Genomic DNA, 17151 nt, shown 5'->3' with positions numbered 1-17151 from the left:
CGAAACGTCAGCTTTCCTGCTCCCCTGATGCTGCTTGGCCTGCTGTGGTCATCCAGCTCTACACCTTGTCATCTCAGATTCTCCAGCATCGGCAGTTCCTACTATCTCTATAGATTTCAGTTGTCTTCTTTATGGAGAACTGGTTGTGGTAGATATCTTGCCTATGGGTCCTTTGTGTTGGCTTGACCTTGAAAGTTCATACAATGCAAGGATGGTCACATTTAGGTAGGTGATGTGTTTGCTTTTGTCTTAGCAATCGCTGGAAATTTCTGGAAGCAGTCAACTTACTGTGAACAATAGTAACTATTTTAATATCTGACAAATGTCCATGTAAAAAAATCAAACAAATAAAAAAAAACTGTCCTCCTGCCCATGGGTCTTTCGACCCCTGCTTATCTGTACTAAATTACTAATGTACACTTTAGCTCCCATGGCTTCCTTGAGTCCTCACTAAATAGAACTATTCAACTACTTTAAACTTCCCTGCGTCCTCATTGTGCAAAACCCATGTAGTTTGGCTGCCTTTAGCAGTACAGTCTAGCATGAGGTCTGTATTCCTGTTACCTTCTTCTGCAATCGGTCTTCAAACTTTCTACAAATCTTTCAACTCTCTTCAGTGATCCCTGAACTAATGTAAGTCACTTTTTGAAAACTTCGCAATAAACCTTTCACCTATTATTGGGAAGAACTGAATACTGCTACCTAGCAAGTCTTGGAACTGTTTGTACCATTAATGTTACCACTCAGAGGTTGCTGTTTTGCTCAGCACAAAGAAATAGACAGAAATGGATGATTTCATCACACCTTCACAATTTACAAATACTTTGCAAATGTACATTCTTATCATCATAAAATTCTAACATAGTTTATTATAGACTGGAAAGTTAACCCTTTCACTTACATACTTGCAAATTAATTTTAAAAGGCTAGTTCAAGAACTTGGGTTCACAGTGTTAAAATATGTGATGGACCATTTACAGCTGAAATAATGATAAATGTCTCCACTCAAAAAAAGTTTTAGATACAAAGGGAATCAATGGATTGTGGGGATACTTTGGGAATGTGGAGATCAGGTAGATGATTAGCAATGATCTTATTCAACCGCAGAATAGACCCAATAGACCCAAACCTGCTATATTCCTCATGTTCTTATAAAACAACATTTTTGCTTATTATATTTGAGATATTACTAATCCACCAATACTGATGGTTACATATCATGCCAATGTATATAGTTTAAACAGGGAATATATTGGCTAAATGAGCTTATATTTTCCATAGACAATTTACGCTGTAGTAAACCATTTATATTTATACAGCAACTTCAACATAATAGACATCTCAAGGTTCACAGGAGTATTACAGAGTAGATTTAGATATTGAGCTACAAAGAAATATTAAGTCACAGGGTTGATGTTCATCCATGATCTGAGATTTGGGTGACCTCCAGTTTACAGGGGATAAAATGTTGGAGGCCAGCACAAACAATGTTAGAATAATCAAGTCTAGAGATAACAGGAAACATGAATTAGGGCTCAGTAGCTGATGTGCTAGGGAATGGATGATATCAGGTGATACTTTAGAGGGGAGAGTTCACAATGTTAGCGAGGCAGATATACAGTCAGAAGCTCACCTCGGGATCAAGTATGATTCCAATGTTGTGAGAAGTTTGGTTTAGTTTCAGACACTTGCCAAAGAGAAGGATGGATTCAATGAATAGAGAAGAGAGCTTGGAGTAGAGATCAAAGACAATGTGGAATTTTCCCAGTCCCTGAATAATGTCTAGTTTTGCAATCCTGCTTTAAATGGCGAGACAAGATTCTCACTAATGAGCAGTAAGTGGCATACCTGAATGTATTTGCACACTATCAGTGTTTAATCCCACCTCACCGATAGGCGGTCTCCTATTCTCCTATGCACCAGAGAAAATCTAGACAGCAACAATTCCCAATGTGAAAGTGGGTAGCTAGTAATTCAAGCCCACTGCTTGCTTCTCTGGGTCTCTAACATGGACAGCAGTCAGTAACATTTCAGGGCATGCCGCAGGTTGGAGCGAATGCATTGAAGTGTTCGATCAGTCATGATTTATTGAATGGCAGGGCAGGCTCAAGGGGCTGAATGACCTACTCAATCCTGTCTTCCTTCCTATCAAGATTTGATAGAGGCTTTCAAAATCATGAATGCTGGATAGAGTAGAGAAGGAGAAGCTGTTCCCGCCTGTAAAAGAAACAAGAAAGATAGGGCATTGATTAAAAGTGATGTGCAAAGGAAGCAAAGGTGACATGAGAAAATACATTTTCAGTCAGTGAGCAGTTAGGATATAGAATGCATTGCATGGAAATGTGGTGGAGGCAGGTTCATAGCTGCTGTGTTTATTCTTATGCCGTTTATTGAACAAGGGTGTAACATCTGCAATTCTCTAGTCCTCTAACGCATTTGTAAGATTATGACCAAAACCTCCACAATTTTCTCAGCATCATTAGAAGCTTCTGACCCTCACGACTTAACTGTTAGGCACAGAAAACATCCATCAATTTTCAGCCTATCCACCGTCTCAACGACTTTGCATCCATCTTTAACAAAGAGTAAAAAGCTGCAAAAGAACTCATTTAGTATCTCAGTCGTGGTCTTTGCCGAAAATTTCCTTTTAGTTCCCAATCACCTCCCTCTTCTTACTACACTTGTACAATTTATGTGCTGCAGCTAATTCTCATGCTTTGAAACCTGGAAGTTGAGCTTCTCCAGCTGACCCTTCATGTACACATGGTTGCCCAGTAAAAGACTTTCTGGTTTCATGTATAATTTATTTAAATTAAAATGTGAAATATCTGCAACATACTATAAATTACTGTATGAAAAGTAAAAGCAACCTAAATGGGCATTTCGTAATGTAGATCTTGGGTGAGAATAGGTCATTCAATACATAGAAACTCAACCTGTCAAACCATTAACTCTCCATTAAATATATAACGGAGGATACTTCCTAACTTTGTTCTAGATTTATTTTCCCTTGAATACATTGAAATAATGATGAATGAAATACAAAGATATCCGGTAGACTTATTCATGTCATTTAACATACCCAACAATGCAGAGCAGTAAACAAGGAAATAGATTGTTGAACTATAAAGTCAAAATAGTAGAATAGATAAGTCATGTTCCAATGGCATAATATTTATGGTATGGGTGAATCACAGATCAATTTTGAATTATCAGACAGTAAGGCAACAGTAAAGCATCAATGGTTTTAATTCATTCATGTAGGCATTTATTGTCCATCCCTAATTGCCCAGAAGGCAGTTAAGAATCAACCACATTGCTGTGTGTCTGGAGTCACATGTAGGCCAGACCAGGTAAGGATGGGTTTTTCCTGACAATCAGCAATGGTTTCGTGGTCATCATTAGACTCTTACTTTCAGAAATTTGAATTCAAATTTCACCATCTGTTAAGGTGAGATGCGAACCCAGGTCCCCAGAACATTACCTGGGTCTCTGGATTAATAGTCTAGCAATAATACCACTAGGCCAACACCTACCCCGAGTGAGGCATTGATTCCTGCATCTAAGATCTGAATTTTGAAGTTTAAAGAAGATACTTACAAATATAAAAGTCAGTGATTTGAAAACCAAATGCATGCAGCCAGAAAAGATTTAAAAAATGCAATGTTCAGACAGCACACTATGGTAGATAAAAAGTGCAGCAGCAGTAGACTCAGAAACCGTACAGAAGCTACATTTATAGAAATGATCATAAATAATAAACAGTTACTTACAGTGTAAGATGACGTTTACTTACCAATTGAGAATTTATCTGATCTTCAGAAAGCCCAGTCCATCTCACAAGCCAAGCTTCCATCCATTGACTCAATCTATACTTCTTGCTGCCTTGGAAAGGCAGCCAACATAATCAGAGGCCCCTCCCACCCTGGTTATAATCTCTTCCAACTTCTTCCGTTGGGCAGAATATACAAAAGCTTAATTGCACGTACCAACAGATTCAAGAATAGCTTCTTCCCCACTTCTGAACGGACCTCTCAAATTTCAAATTTAATGTTGTCCTCGCTGTTTGTGCGCCTTCTCTACAGCTGTAATATTGTACTCCTCACTCTGTTCTAATACCCTTATGCACTTTGTATGGTATGATCTGCGTGTTCCACACGCAAAACAAAACTTTTCACTATACCTAGATACATGTGACAATAATAAATTAAATCAAATAATAATTATATATTTTTTCCATTTGCTGGATCAAACACTGTTGCACATCATTTGAAACTCACACTGAGATTTTCCACAACATTCTAACAATTGTTTTTTTAAAAAGTCAGTCTGTAGTCTCTACTCCACCATATCTGTGTTCTAAAAAGCAGAATGGCAATGGTACAGGGTTTCTAGCTCGTTATGAATTACTATTGTAGATAACGATATGAACTGCCTCTCACTTCCGTATTTCTCTTGCTCAGCAATACATTTAGACAACCTAAGATCAAGATCTCAACAATTGGGTCTTGATTCAGCACCCAATTTGTACCAAAATTCTACAGATTCTGAAATGATTCCTGCAGATTGGAAGCTTGTTAATGTTACCCCATTAATTAAGAGAATAAGATGTGGGGAATCCCTATAGACCCATCAATCTTATATCAGTTGTGGGGATAAAGCTAGAATTCATCATAAATGATGTGATAAGTTGAAAAAGAAATCTGATTGGACACCATGAGAAAGATTTGCATATAGAAGATAGTGAAGTCATTTTTGAAGATGTTAATAACAAAATTGATAAAGGGGAGTTGCTGGATGTAATTATTTGGATTTTTAGATAGCTTTTGATAATGTCCCATACAGGTTATTTAGCAAAGTTGAAGCACATGCAATAGGAGATAATGTTCTGGCACGGATCATGGCTTTGCTGACAGACAGTAAACAGAGAATTGGAATAAATATGTCATTTTCATGGTGGCAGACTGTGACTAGTGGGGTGTCATAAGGATCAGTATTTGGACCCCTGTCTTGGGTTTAATGACATAATCAATGATTTGTACGTGGGCACTAAATGTACTATTTCCAAACAGGCAGATTACACAAAGCTAAGCAAAATTGTGTTTTGTGAGGAAGATATAAAATGTTTTCAGGAGGATTTGGATAGCATTAGTGATTGGACAAGAATATAGCAGATGGAAAATAGTGTGGAAAATAAAGGTTTATTCACTTTGGTAGGAAGAACAGATGTGCAAACTATTTCTTAAATTCAGAGAGTTTGGAAAGGGTAGATTTAAAAGGGAATTTGGGTGTCCTTGTCAATAAGTCACTGAAGACTAAAATACAGGTCCAGCAGGCTATTAGGAAAGCAAATGGAACATTGATCTTTATCACAAAAGGATTAGCGGATGGAAGTAAAGAATTGCTTCAATTGTATGGGAGATTGGTTCGGCTACACTTTACATACTGTGCGCAGTTTTGATTGCTTTGGAATAGAATACTCAACCAGCCATGATCGTAATGAATGATACAGCAGGCTCGTCAAGCTGAATGGCCGACTCATCTTCCTATGATATGCCGTGTAACCAAAACAAGTCGAAAATACACCTTTCCACTATCTAACGGTTGAAAAGAACATAGAACAGTACAGTACGGCACAGTACAGGCCCTTCGGCCCACGATGTTGTGCCGATCTACTGTCCAACTCTAAGATCAAACTACCCTGCATACCCTACATGTTACTATCATCCATGTGCCTATCCAAGATGCGCTTAAATGTTCCTAATGTATCTGACTCTACTACCACCACTGGCAGTGCATTCCATGCACCCAATACTCTCTGTGTAAAGAACCTACCTCTTGCGTCTCCCCTATACCTTCCTCCAATCACCTTAAAATTATGTCCCCTCATGATAGCCATTTCCGCCCTGGGAAAAAGTCTCTGGCTATCCACTCTATCTATGCCTCTCATCATCTTGTACACCTCTGTCAAGTCACCTCTCATCCTTCTTCACTCCAATGAGAAAAGCCTGAGCTCCCTCAACCTTTCCTCATAAGACCTGCCCTCCAGTCCAGGCAGCATCCTGGTAAATCTCCTGTACACTCTCTCTAAAGCTTCCACATCCTTCCTATAATGAGGCGACCAGAACTGAACACAATATTCCAAGCTTTATAGAGCTGCAGCATAACCTCGCGGCTCTTATACTCAATTCCTCTGCCAATGAAAGCCAACACACTATACGCCTTCTTAACAACCCTCTCAACTTGGGTAGCAACTTTGAGGGATCTGTGGACGTGGACCTCAAGATCCCTCTGTTCCTCCACACTACCATTAAGTCTGTATTCTGCATTCAAATTCGACCTTCCAGAATGAATCACTTCACACTTTTCTGGGTTGAATTCTATCTGCCACTTCTTTGCCCAGCTCTGCATCCTGTCAATGTCCCGTTGCAACCTACAACAGCTCTCCACACTATCCACAACTCCGCCAACCTTTGTGTCATTGGCAAACTTACTAACCCACCCTTCCACTTCCTCATCCAAGTCATTTTATAAAGATCACAAAGAGCAGAGGTCCCAGAACAGATCCCTGTGGAACACTACTGGTCACCGAGCTCCAGGCTGAATACTTTTCATCTACTACCACCCTCTGTCTCCTATTGGACAGTCAGTTTTGAATCCAGACAGCCAAATTTCCCTGAATTCCATGCCTCCTTACTTTCTTAATGAGCCTACCATGGGGAACCTTATCAAATGCCTTGCTAAAATCCATATACACCACATCCACTGCTCTGCCTTCAATAATGTGTTTTGTCACATCCTCAAAGAATTCAATAAGGCTTGTGAGGCAATGACCTGCCCCCCTCAAAGCCATGCTGACTATTTCTAATTAAACTGTGCTTTTCCAAATAATCATAAATACTCTCTCTCAGAATCCTCTCCAATAATTTGCCCACCACAGAAGAAATTACAGATTGGTCTGTAATTCCCAGGATTATCCCTATTCCCTTTACTGAACAAGGGAATAACATTTGCCACCCTCCAGTCATCTGGTAATACTCCAGTGGACAGTGAGGGCACAAAGATTATCGCCAAAGGTGCAGCCATGTCTTCCCTGGCTTCCCGTAATCAACCGTGGGTATATACCGTCTGACCCAGGGGACTTATCTATCCTAATGTTTTTCAAAATTTCTAGCACATCCTCCTGCCTAACATCAACCTGTTCGAGCATATCAGCCTGTTTTCACGCTGTCCTCACAAACGTCAAGGACCCTCTCACTGGTGAATACTGAAATAAAGTATTCATTAAGAACCTCCCCTACCTCCTCCGACTCCATGCACAAGTTCCCTCCACTATCCCTGATCGGCCCTACCCTCACTCTCGCCATCCTATTGTTCCTCACACAAGTACAGAACGCCTTGGGGTTTTCCTTAATCTTACCTGCCAAGGCTTTTTCATGCCCCCTTCCAGCTCTCCCAAGTCCATTCTTCAGTTCGTTCCTGACTACCTTGTAATCCTCTAGAGCCCTGTCCGATCCTTAAAGTGAAATCCCAATGGATTTCTAATCCATCGCCTTAACCACTTGACCATGACTACAGCGCAAAAAGAGATGCCAGAAATAAAGATGTAATCATGGCATTTCTTGTCATAGAAAATTGAAATCATATAAAAAAAAAGCCTTTTCCAATTCAGAGCTTCTATTGATCAGTCTCGAAAGCCATGGTTCACACACTCAATTGCCAGTGCTACAGATTTTTATTTAAAACTATAAAGTAAACTGAAATCTAAATGGTTGCACTGGACAGTTTGATTTGAACAAAAAAGATTGCACATATCAAGTGCTGACCATATGACTGAACTTTCTCAATGACCGTTACTTCCTTAATACTTAAAGAAGAACAAACTTTACTGGTTTAAAATTTAACTAATTAACAGTAAGATTGTAATGACTACTTTCAGACACTTATAGTATCCTTGCTTCTAATTCCCCTTGTCATATAAAACATTTCCAGAAGGTGAAAAAATGTTGGAACAACTTTTTTATACCATAACAGAGAAATCCAAGATAAAATTATATGCAAGATTAACTTTGTCAAATTATCACTCTACTATATACATCTTTTCTAATCGAGTACCAAGTTTGCTATTTTCAATAGCTAATGTTAATTTTCATCCTTCCCAAGTTTTTTTTCATTTTTTTCAATTCTATTTTGCAAAGTAGAACTTACAATGTGAGGACTGGTTACACAATTTTCTATACTGAGCGACTCATCTAAAATGTAGACCCAGGCAGTTGGTACCAACAAATGAGATAATAGGAATGTTTAATTGCTTCACCAGATATTCACTTCAACTGCAATTAGTGGATAGCAAATAGCAGTAACAACAATGCTACATTTTCCTATTACTTGCTCATGGAGGGTGAAGCCAATTATCGTTTTCCTAACACCTTATTAACATTGGTTATCCTGTGACTTTCTTTACCTTTAAAGGTCCAAAACTATGACATACAAATATGCTTCCAATGACCTGGCAGATGGATAATACATGACTAAACATACAACATACACCATATAACAAACATTATTAATTTCCTACTCTGGTCTTAAAAAATGATTTTATAAAATACTTTGAGATAACAAGGTGTAGAGCTGGACGAACACAGCAGGCCAAGCAGCATCAGAGGAGCAGGAAGGCTGACGTTTCGGGCCTAGACCCTTCTTCAGAGAAAAAAAATTTTTCTGAAGAAGGGTCTAGGCCTGAAACGTCAGCCTTCCTGCTGTGTTCGTCCAGCTCTACACCTTGTTATCTCAGATTCTCCAGCATCTGCAGTTCCTACTATCTCTTTATAAAATATTCTTTCTTCTGGTGGATCGGTCAGTATAAATAACATACAAAATGCACTCCGTCTTCCAGAGGGAGGCCATCAGACAAGAATGCTGTAATGTGAAAATGAAGCACACTGAAGCCAAAAACTTTACGTTTCCATCATGATAGGTATTTAGTTTCCTTGGTACAAAATGTAAGTCTCTGAATTAAAAGATCAATTTTGCAGAATACCATTGTCTCTTGTTTTAAATCTGCATTTCTTTCTTTGTATATCCATTAGTAAGAGTGGTGAGGTTTTGATGGCAGAAATGAGAAAAAAAATCTCTACTTACTCAACATGTACAATATCACAGTATTAACCTCCCTAAAGAAACTCAGCCAATAAGAATTTTATGTATCCGGCACACTCTCTATATCACCAAATTTGTTTCTGTCTATAACACATTAGCAGATGCGTGGGTAAATGTTTCATTCATATTTACAGTATTCACCTTCACTTCTCTGGGGATTATACAGATTTATATGCAAGTGTGCCCAATCCAGTTTATGATGTTAGTGAAGAGGTTTGGCTTCAGGCAACTACCATTGGTTCTTCCTTAGGTCCAGCAATTAAGGCACAGTTTTGATTTCCGCAAACAGCAGCATTCTTTTTAGTTGTCATGGTTGCAAATATTGTATCCATCATTCCGAGGACCTCAAGCAGTTCTTCCTGATAATCAATCTCTTTCTCTATGAGGTCTTGCAGCTTCAGGAACTGGTTATCAACCAGTGATGACTCACCAATCACAGAACTATAAATATCTGACAAGGCAAACATAAATTAAAGTCAGAGATATACAGCACAAAAACAGTCCAACTTGTACTTGCCAACCAGATATCCTAAATAAACCTAGTCCCATTTGCTAGCATTTGACCCATATCCCTCTAAACCCTTCCTATTCATATACCCATCCAGATGCCTTTTAAATTTTGTAATTGTACCAGCCTCCACCACTTCCTGTGGCACCTCATTCCATACATGCACCGCCCTCTGCATGAAAAAGTTGCCCCTTAAATCTTTCCCCTCTCACCTTAAACCTGTGCCCTCTAGTTTTGGACTCCCCCAACCCAGGGAAAAGTTCTTGTCCATTTACCCTATCTATGCCCCTCATGATTTTATAAACCTCTATACAGACACCCCGCAGCCTCAGACGCTCCAGGGAAAATAGCCCCAGACTATTCCGCCTCTCCCTATAGCTCAAACCATGCCCCCCAAACTCCGGCAACATCCTTGTAAATCTTTTTGAACCCTTTCAAGTTTCACAACATCCCTCCTGTTAGCAGGGAGACCTGAATTGCATGCAGTACTCCAACACTGGCCTAACTAATGTCCTGTACAGCCACAACATGACCTCCCAACTCCTATACTCAATACACTGACTAATAAAGGCAAGCATACCAAACCTTCTTCACAATCCTATTGACCTGCAATCCAACTTTCAAGGAACTATGAACCTGCAATCCAAGGTCTCTTTGTTCAGCAACACTCCCCAGGACCTTATCATTAAGTGTGTATGCCCTGTCCTGATTTGCCTTTCCAAAATGCAACACCTCACATTTTTCTAAATTCAACTCCATCTGCCAATCCTTGGCCCATCTGGTCAAGATCCCATTGTACCCAGAAATAACCTTCTTCGCTGTCCAGCACACCTCCAAATTTGGTGTCATCTGCAAACTGAATAGGCCATTTCATTATCAACCCTTTTGCTGCAAAATGAAGTTAGGCTCTCTTGATTTCAACTCTTAAAATCTCTTGCATTTTTTGTGAAGTTGCAAACCACTTGGAAATGTTTATTCTTCTATATTCTACAATACCCAGTCTCCCACACACTAACAGCAACTGACCTGCTTCCAGGTCTCTGTCGATGTTGAGGAATTAGGAATGCAGTTAGGCAATGCCTACTACTATACTCAAAGAGGTTGATTTCTCTTCTGTTTTCTGTAATTAATCTGCTTTCCATGGTCTTACTGATTTTATATGTACATGTATTGAAAAGCAAACTTGCAGTGTTATTCATCAAATTACTGTTAACAAAATCAAAACTTATCATCTTGCTGAGGCCCAAACATGGTGTCACAAATAGATTCAAATGTACTTTATTCAAGAGAATGGGATGGAGAAGGCAGCAGCAAAATATGTAACTGCAAACAAACAGACTCAAAGATATCCAGAGATAGTAAGAACTGCCGATGCTGGAGTCAGCGATAACACAGTGTGGAGCTAGATAAGCGCAGCAGGCCAGGCAGCATCAGAGGAGCAGGAAAGTTGACATTTCGGATCGGGACTCTTCTTCAGAAATAGAGGAGGGGGAAGGGAGCTCCGAAATAAATAGAGAGAAGAGGTGTGGGGCTGGGGGAGGTAGGTGGTATGGTGATAGGTAAGTGCAAGTAGGCAGTGGTGGGGATTGGTCAGTGAGATGGAAGGAGCAGATAGGTGGGAGAAAAGATGGACGGGTTGGTCATGGGATGAGGAGATTTTGAAACTGGTAAAGTCCATATTGAGACCATTGTAGGCTTGGGAACCTAGAACCCAATGGTCTCAATATGGACTTTACCAGTTTCAAAATCTCCCCACCCCTGGCCTCATCCCATGATCAACCCTCCCTCTCATCCCCGCCTCCTTGACCTGACACAACCTGTCCATCTTCTCTCCCACCTATCCCAATGGCCAATCCTCACCACTGCCTACCTGCACTTACCTATCACCATCCCACCTACCTTCCCAAGCCCCAACTCTCCTCTCTCTATTTCAGAGCTCCCTTCCCCCTCCCCCATTTCTGAAGAAGGGTCCTGAACCAAAATGTTAACTTTCCTGCTCCTCTGATGCTGCCTGGCTTGCTGTGCTCCTCCAGACTCAAAGATATGTAATCTACTACACAATGTGATGTTTATACATAATAAACAAACTATAATTCTTAACTAGTGTAACAAAACCATGATTAATTAAAATGGAGGGCTTAATGCTAGTACTGTGATAGAAATGCAATGTGGAAAATATATTGACTGATAGATGAATAATGCACACATTCACTAGAATGAACGTTTATCTTTAGAAACAAAATGAAAATGCTTAAACACTTGCTACAAAGTGGGGTTATTCTCAATCACAGAGCAAGTTCCCATCATGCTGATCCTTCGGGGATGGGGAGAAGGATGGTCCAAAGGCCTTCTACTGGTAGGGAGTGAAAAGTTACTCCAAGCTGGTACCTAGTACCTTCTAGTGGTCAGATCAATAATAGTGGGTATATACAGAAGTTGCCCTGCACCCTCCCAAAAAGAATGGAACACAGTAATACAGAAATTCCAACATGCATTTATGCAAATTTAACAAAGTAAAATGTTCCTCTGCACTTAAAGTGCACAATATTTAAGAAGAGTAACAGGAGTAGATTTTGAGAAGTACCTTCAAAGAAGAGAGAAACTGAGGTGGACCAAATTACAGAAAGAGTTAGAGATTTGAGGAAATAGTCAGCTGAAGGCACAACCGCCAACATTGATGCAATGTAAACCGAAAACAAGCAGCAAGAGCCAAGGAGTGAATCTTAGGATTTAGGCAGATGATGGTACAGTGATAATGTCAATGAATCGGTAATCCAGAAGCCCAGACTAATATCCTGGGACATGGATTCAAATTTCCCATTGGTAGAATTTAAATTCAATTGATAAAAAACAATCACAAGCTAGTCACAGTAATAACAAGCATGAAACAAAAAATCCTGGGGAAACTTAACAGGTCTGGCATTATCTTTGGAGAGTGAAAATGCATTGATGTTTCCAGTTCGATATGACTCTCCTTCAGAACATATTAACTCTAAAGAGTCATAGCAGACTCTAAATGTTAACCCTGTATTTCTCTATCCAAAGATGTTGCCAAAACCTTATGAATTTCTGCAGCATTTTCCATGTTTGTTTCAGATTTCTACGAAACCACAGAAGCATCATTGATTGTCATAAAAACCCACCAGGTTCACTGATGTCCTTTAGGGACAGAAATCTGCCATTTTTAACTGGTCCAGTCTATACGTGACCCACAACCCACATCAATGCGGTTGATTCTAAACTGCCCGCAGAAATGGCCCAAGCAAGTCACACATTCAAGGGCAATTAGGAGTGAGTAACAAATACTGGTCTCATCAGTGACAACAACATCACAAGAGAACAAATAAAATTTTACAGATGAAGGTGGTTACAGAGCTATGGGAGGAATTTAAAATAAGGATGAGAGTTTTTGTGCACGGGGATTGGGTGAACTACATTTGGTATGAGTTAAGATACAGGCAGAAATCTGAATAGCAAAATTTCCGAAAGGTGCAAGTTGGAAAGCTAGCCAGAACAGCATTTGGAAAACTGAATCCAAAGGTAACAAAAGCAAGAATGAACTGTGGTAGGCAATGCAAGAAGTGGATGCAGGCAGATTTGGTGATGGACAGGATATCAGTCAGGAGCTCAATTAAAAATTAAAAGGTCACCATGTCTGAGCAGCCTGATTCGTGAACTGACCATGCTAAATTGCCCAGGGATGTGTAGGTGAGGTTGATTAGCCATGGGATATGGGTAGAGGGGTGGGATGCTCTTTGGGGGTTCAGTGTGGACTCAGTGGGCCAGATGTCCTGCTTTCACACTGTAGGGATTCTATGATCTGTTAATGTCACTAAGGGGCAACATGTTTAAGTCAAATGTTAAAAGGCGAGGTACAAATAACAAAGGAAAACAATAACTTACCAATAATAATCTCTGCAACATTTATTAGAACAGGTGTAAACCTTGGATCAACAACATTCCTGAAAATATGAAGGTAAGCCATTAAATGTCAATTTTCCCCAGAAACCCACAAGAGGAAACAGTATTATCAGTGTGCCAAATAAACTTCAACATTTATGTTTTTGATTAACATAACCTATTTGCTAGATGTCTTTTCTTAAATTTGAGCAAGAGCAGCATGTGACAATTTAGGGTATGAAGGCAGAATTTCAGGTTTCTGATTGCCTCGATAACTGTTAAAACTCTTGACCCATGTGCAATGTCATGTTAATGCAATGCACCATGGCTTATTTTCTGTTAAGAGTGGTAAAGCGTGATACTGAAATTGGGGATGCTGCACCACAACTCTCTAATCTCAACTCTTTAATCACTAGAGGAGTTGGCAGCATAATGGTAATCTAACTAGACTGGCACTTCAGAGCTCCAGGCAAACATTCAGGGGCTGCAGCAGATGGCAAAATTTTAATTCAAATAAAAGGAAAAATCAGCTAGCCTACTGTCACCCAAATATCCTCAAGAGAAGGAAATCTACCATCTTTGCCTAGTCTAGCCTACATGTGACTCCAGATCCAGACAATGTGTTTCACTCTTCAGCGTCCTCTGAAATGGCCTTGGGCATCAATCAGTTCAAGGACAATTAAAGATGAGCTACAAAAGTCACTCTTTTATACACTTGCCTCTTGTACATTCCGTACAAGAATAAAACAAGTTGTTAAAGGAGAGAGAGTTACCAAGTAAATACTATTTTAAGAACAGGGAAGTTATCCACAGTGTCCTGCCTAAAATATCTCACATATCCCTCAAATACTCAAAAACAGGTCGTCTGTTGCTGTTGGGAGTTTGCTGTAAGAAAATTTGTCCACATTTCTGATGTTACAACATGTCTACATTCAAAATTACTTAATTACACTGAAGTGTTTTATGGCATCCTATAGCCATGAAAGGTATCACAAGTCTTTTCTTTAATATTATCCCACTTATATAGAAGCAGTGAAATCAGTCCACTTGTGCATCTACTGGATAACAAAAGAGGTCTGTGCAACGGTCTTCTGTGCTGCCCAGCTAGGGGGCATGGAAAGTTTGTAGAAAACATGGAAGAAAATTTAATAACTTGGGTCTTTCCCACAAGAGAAGTAGGAGTGGAGGACAGCAGTTCTATTAGTAATATCAATACAATCTGGGTGGAAAAGATAATTGAAATTTAAACACAAGTGTGTTACACCCAAATCATTTACACTTGTACTTTCTGAAATCAGAGCAAGGAATTAAGAGTTGAGGCATCTAATTGTGTACATTCATATCTAAAGTGCACATGCAAAGATGAAGCCTCATTACCTGATAAGGAAGCTAAGGAGAACGCTGAGCTGTTTTTCATCTCTTCCTGCAAGTGCATTTTGAAGTACACCTCGCCGGTTAAGTTCTTGCATTACACCTGTGGTAATCTCTGGCGTCTTTACCCTGACTTTTGACTGCAACGTAATATGACTCAGTTTAGAACAGTGCATATGTCCAAATTTACACTAAACCTACACACTATAACATAAATGAAATGGTGAATTCAGAAGTCATCATTGAAAGGTACACAATATTAAAATATCATGAAAGTTTGACCTGTGAATAGTTAAATATAGTTTACCCAATTCTAATTCAATGTGTTTACTTAATGAACAGCTCAGTCATATCGACCAAAAAAGTTCCCAGTCTGTGCAAGTATGTGAAGTGTGCTGAAGAGATACATGTTCATGATTTAATTTCAGAAAGGAGGGTCTGTTCCCAGAACGGTTGCTGAACCATTTAGAGAGAAAATAGATGCATACAAAATCAGTTCAAATTGTGACATTTTTGAACTGAAGTAGTTGATTGGCATTGCAAGGACAAAATCTCATTAAAAACAGTATTGACATTTATGTATTAGCTTTAACGTGGCAAGGCAACTTTAATTTGCAATTAATGTTCTAATGCAGCAACTTCGCAAAATTGAAGATGATGGAGGTGGGCCACCATTTTTCCCAATGGCACAAATCATGAGCAATTTGCGGCAATTCACAAGTTCTCTCTTCCTTGCCACAGGCTGCTGGATCTACATGTTAACAGCAATGTGCATCATTAAATTTACTGGTATTCTGGCAGCAAAATCAGGGGCATTATTTTTAAAACAAAAACAATTCATGCTGAAATTGAGAATCCATTTCAAAGTTGAGAACTAAATCTAAACTCCGTTCATTACACTGTGTAATTCACTGCAGAAAAAAAATCACGTAGCACTGGCTTACAAACCAAAGATGATGTACAGTGAAGTCAAAGAGACGTCTTTACCTCCAAAACAGCATCAAGTGCAAGAGAAACTTGGAAACTTTTCAATAGTTTGTCATACTTCTTCAGGTGAGACCTCACTGGCTTACTGACCAAAAGATCATCCTGTAATAAAATTAACATGAAAATAAATTAGTTGCAGGATATTAATGAAAATATAAAATGCTGGATAATATTTTAGCAAAGAATAATTATTTTTCAAAGAAAGTAATAAGAATTCATATTTTCATCATGAAATGTGATCCATTTATTTGTAAACACGGAAAATATGTGAATATTATCGAAAAAAAAACAGCTTTCAGAAATGAGCCACATCTAAATGGCAACAGCGAATTGCAGAGTAAGATGCAAGTGTCGAAGCCAAGACACGTTATTTAACGTAACAAAACCAAGAGTGGAAGTCAAAACAACAGATAATGATTAGAATTTACAAGTAGTCAAGCATGGGTGAGGTGGGGTGGACGGCAACAGTAAATGCATATAGCAAAGGTAGCAAAGGTAGCAAATCAACATCCAGATGAACATGGTTTCTAAAAGGATTGTTTGAGGACAGTTCTGTAAAAACTTTCCTATAAATTTTTTGTATTAAACCTTGAAGAATTTTTTGTCCACATTAATGGATGTTCCATTGCATTTCACAAACAAAACCAAAATTAAGTAAATCTGACCACAAAAAGAGAAAGTTCAACATACAATGTGGAGCATCGGTTATTAGTCATATGCCAAAGTACATTATTTAAGATATTTCTACAAGTAGATAAACAAAAAAAAAGCCATTATTATACATGCTGTATAAACATTTCACCTTTTTTGGCATGTAATCTTTTCCTTTTATGAAATATCTGTAAGATGGTCCCCTTTTCCTGTTTTCTTGCTTATTTTCATTGCGTTTCCGATGACGGATATTCAAGACACTGTTAGTCATTCCAACAACAATAGCTTCATCTTCAGGCTAGAATAAAATTTAAATTAAGGAATGTGTTTTTGTAACAGCGGACTGAACCACTAGCATTCATTAATTTTCTTAACCTGCTCACTGCAGAAGAAATGTGATGCTAAAGTGGGCTTCAGTCCCCAGGTTTTGTGAATAAAGGCAGAAATTTTTCACCAAATTCTTAATTATTAGCTAGCCATAAAAAAAAACAAGCACATAAGCATGGATGACAGATTATGTTTATAACTATCTCAGGTCTGCTGCCATACAAAAACCCGCTTCACCACAGCAATAA

At 39.0% G+C, this 17151-nt stretch overlaps 1 protein-coding gene and 1 long non-coding RNA gene across 3 annotated transcripts in view; one reads left to right on the top strand and one right to left on the bottom strand.

The window, feature by feature from the left end:
- The window catches only part of LOC125481490, a 31652-nt gene that overhangs the window by 12940 nt on the left and 1561 nt on the right, over window positions 1-17151 (top strand). Inside the window, exon 3 of the long non-coding RNA XR_007261359.1 lies at window positions 15856-15991. This is a non-coding gene — a long non-coding RNA (uncharacterized LOC125481490). The remainder of the gene's footprint in view (window positions 1-15855; window positions 15992-17151) is intronic.
- utp15 (UTP15 small subunit processome component) overlaps window positions 92-17151 on the bottom strand; it is a 35609-nt gene continuing 18549 nt past the window's right edge. The window contains exons 9-13 of one of the 2 annotated variants that reach the window (XM_048593089.1): window positions 16728-16874; window positions 15926-16027; window positions 14945-15078; window positions 13571-13629; window positions 92-2217 (exon numbers count right to left, since the gene is read on the bottom strand). In XM_048593089.1, coding sequence (XP_048449046.1) covers window positions 2075-2217; window positions 13571-13629; window positions 14945-15078; window positions 15926-16027; window positions 16728-16874 — 585 coding nt within the window. In that variant the 3' untranslated portion in view covers window positions 92-2074. Of the gene's footprint in view, window positions 2218-8287; window positions 9611-13570; window positions 13630-14944; window positions 15079-15925; window positions 16028-16727; window positions 16875-17151 lie in introns of those variants that run through there. The other variant, XM_020511379.2, reaches the window with a different exon arrangement.

This window comes from Rhincodon typus, chromosome 3, assembly GCF_021869965.1.
Source record: "Rhincodon typus isolate 14 chromosome 3, sRhiTyp1.1, whole genome shotgun sequence".
Classification (NCBI taxonomy): Eukaryota; Metazoa; Chordata; class Chondrichthyes; order Orectolobiformes; family Rhincodontidae; genus Rhincodon; species Rhincodon typus.
The sequence above is the reverse complement of the archived record's forward strand: the minus strand, read 5'-3'. Positions and strand labels throughout refer to the sequence as shown.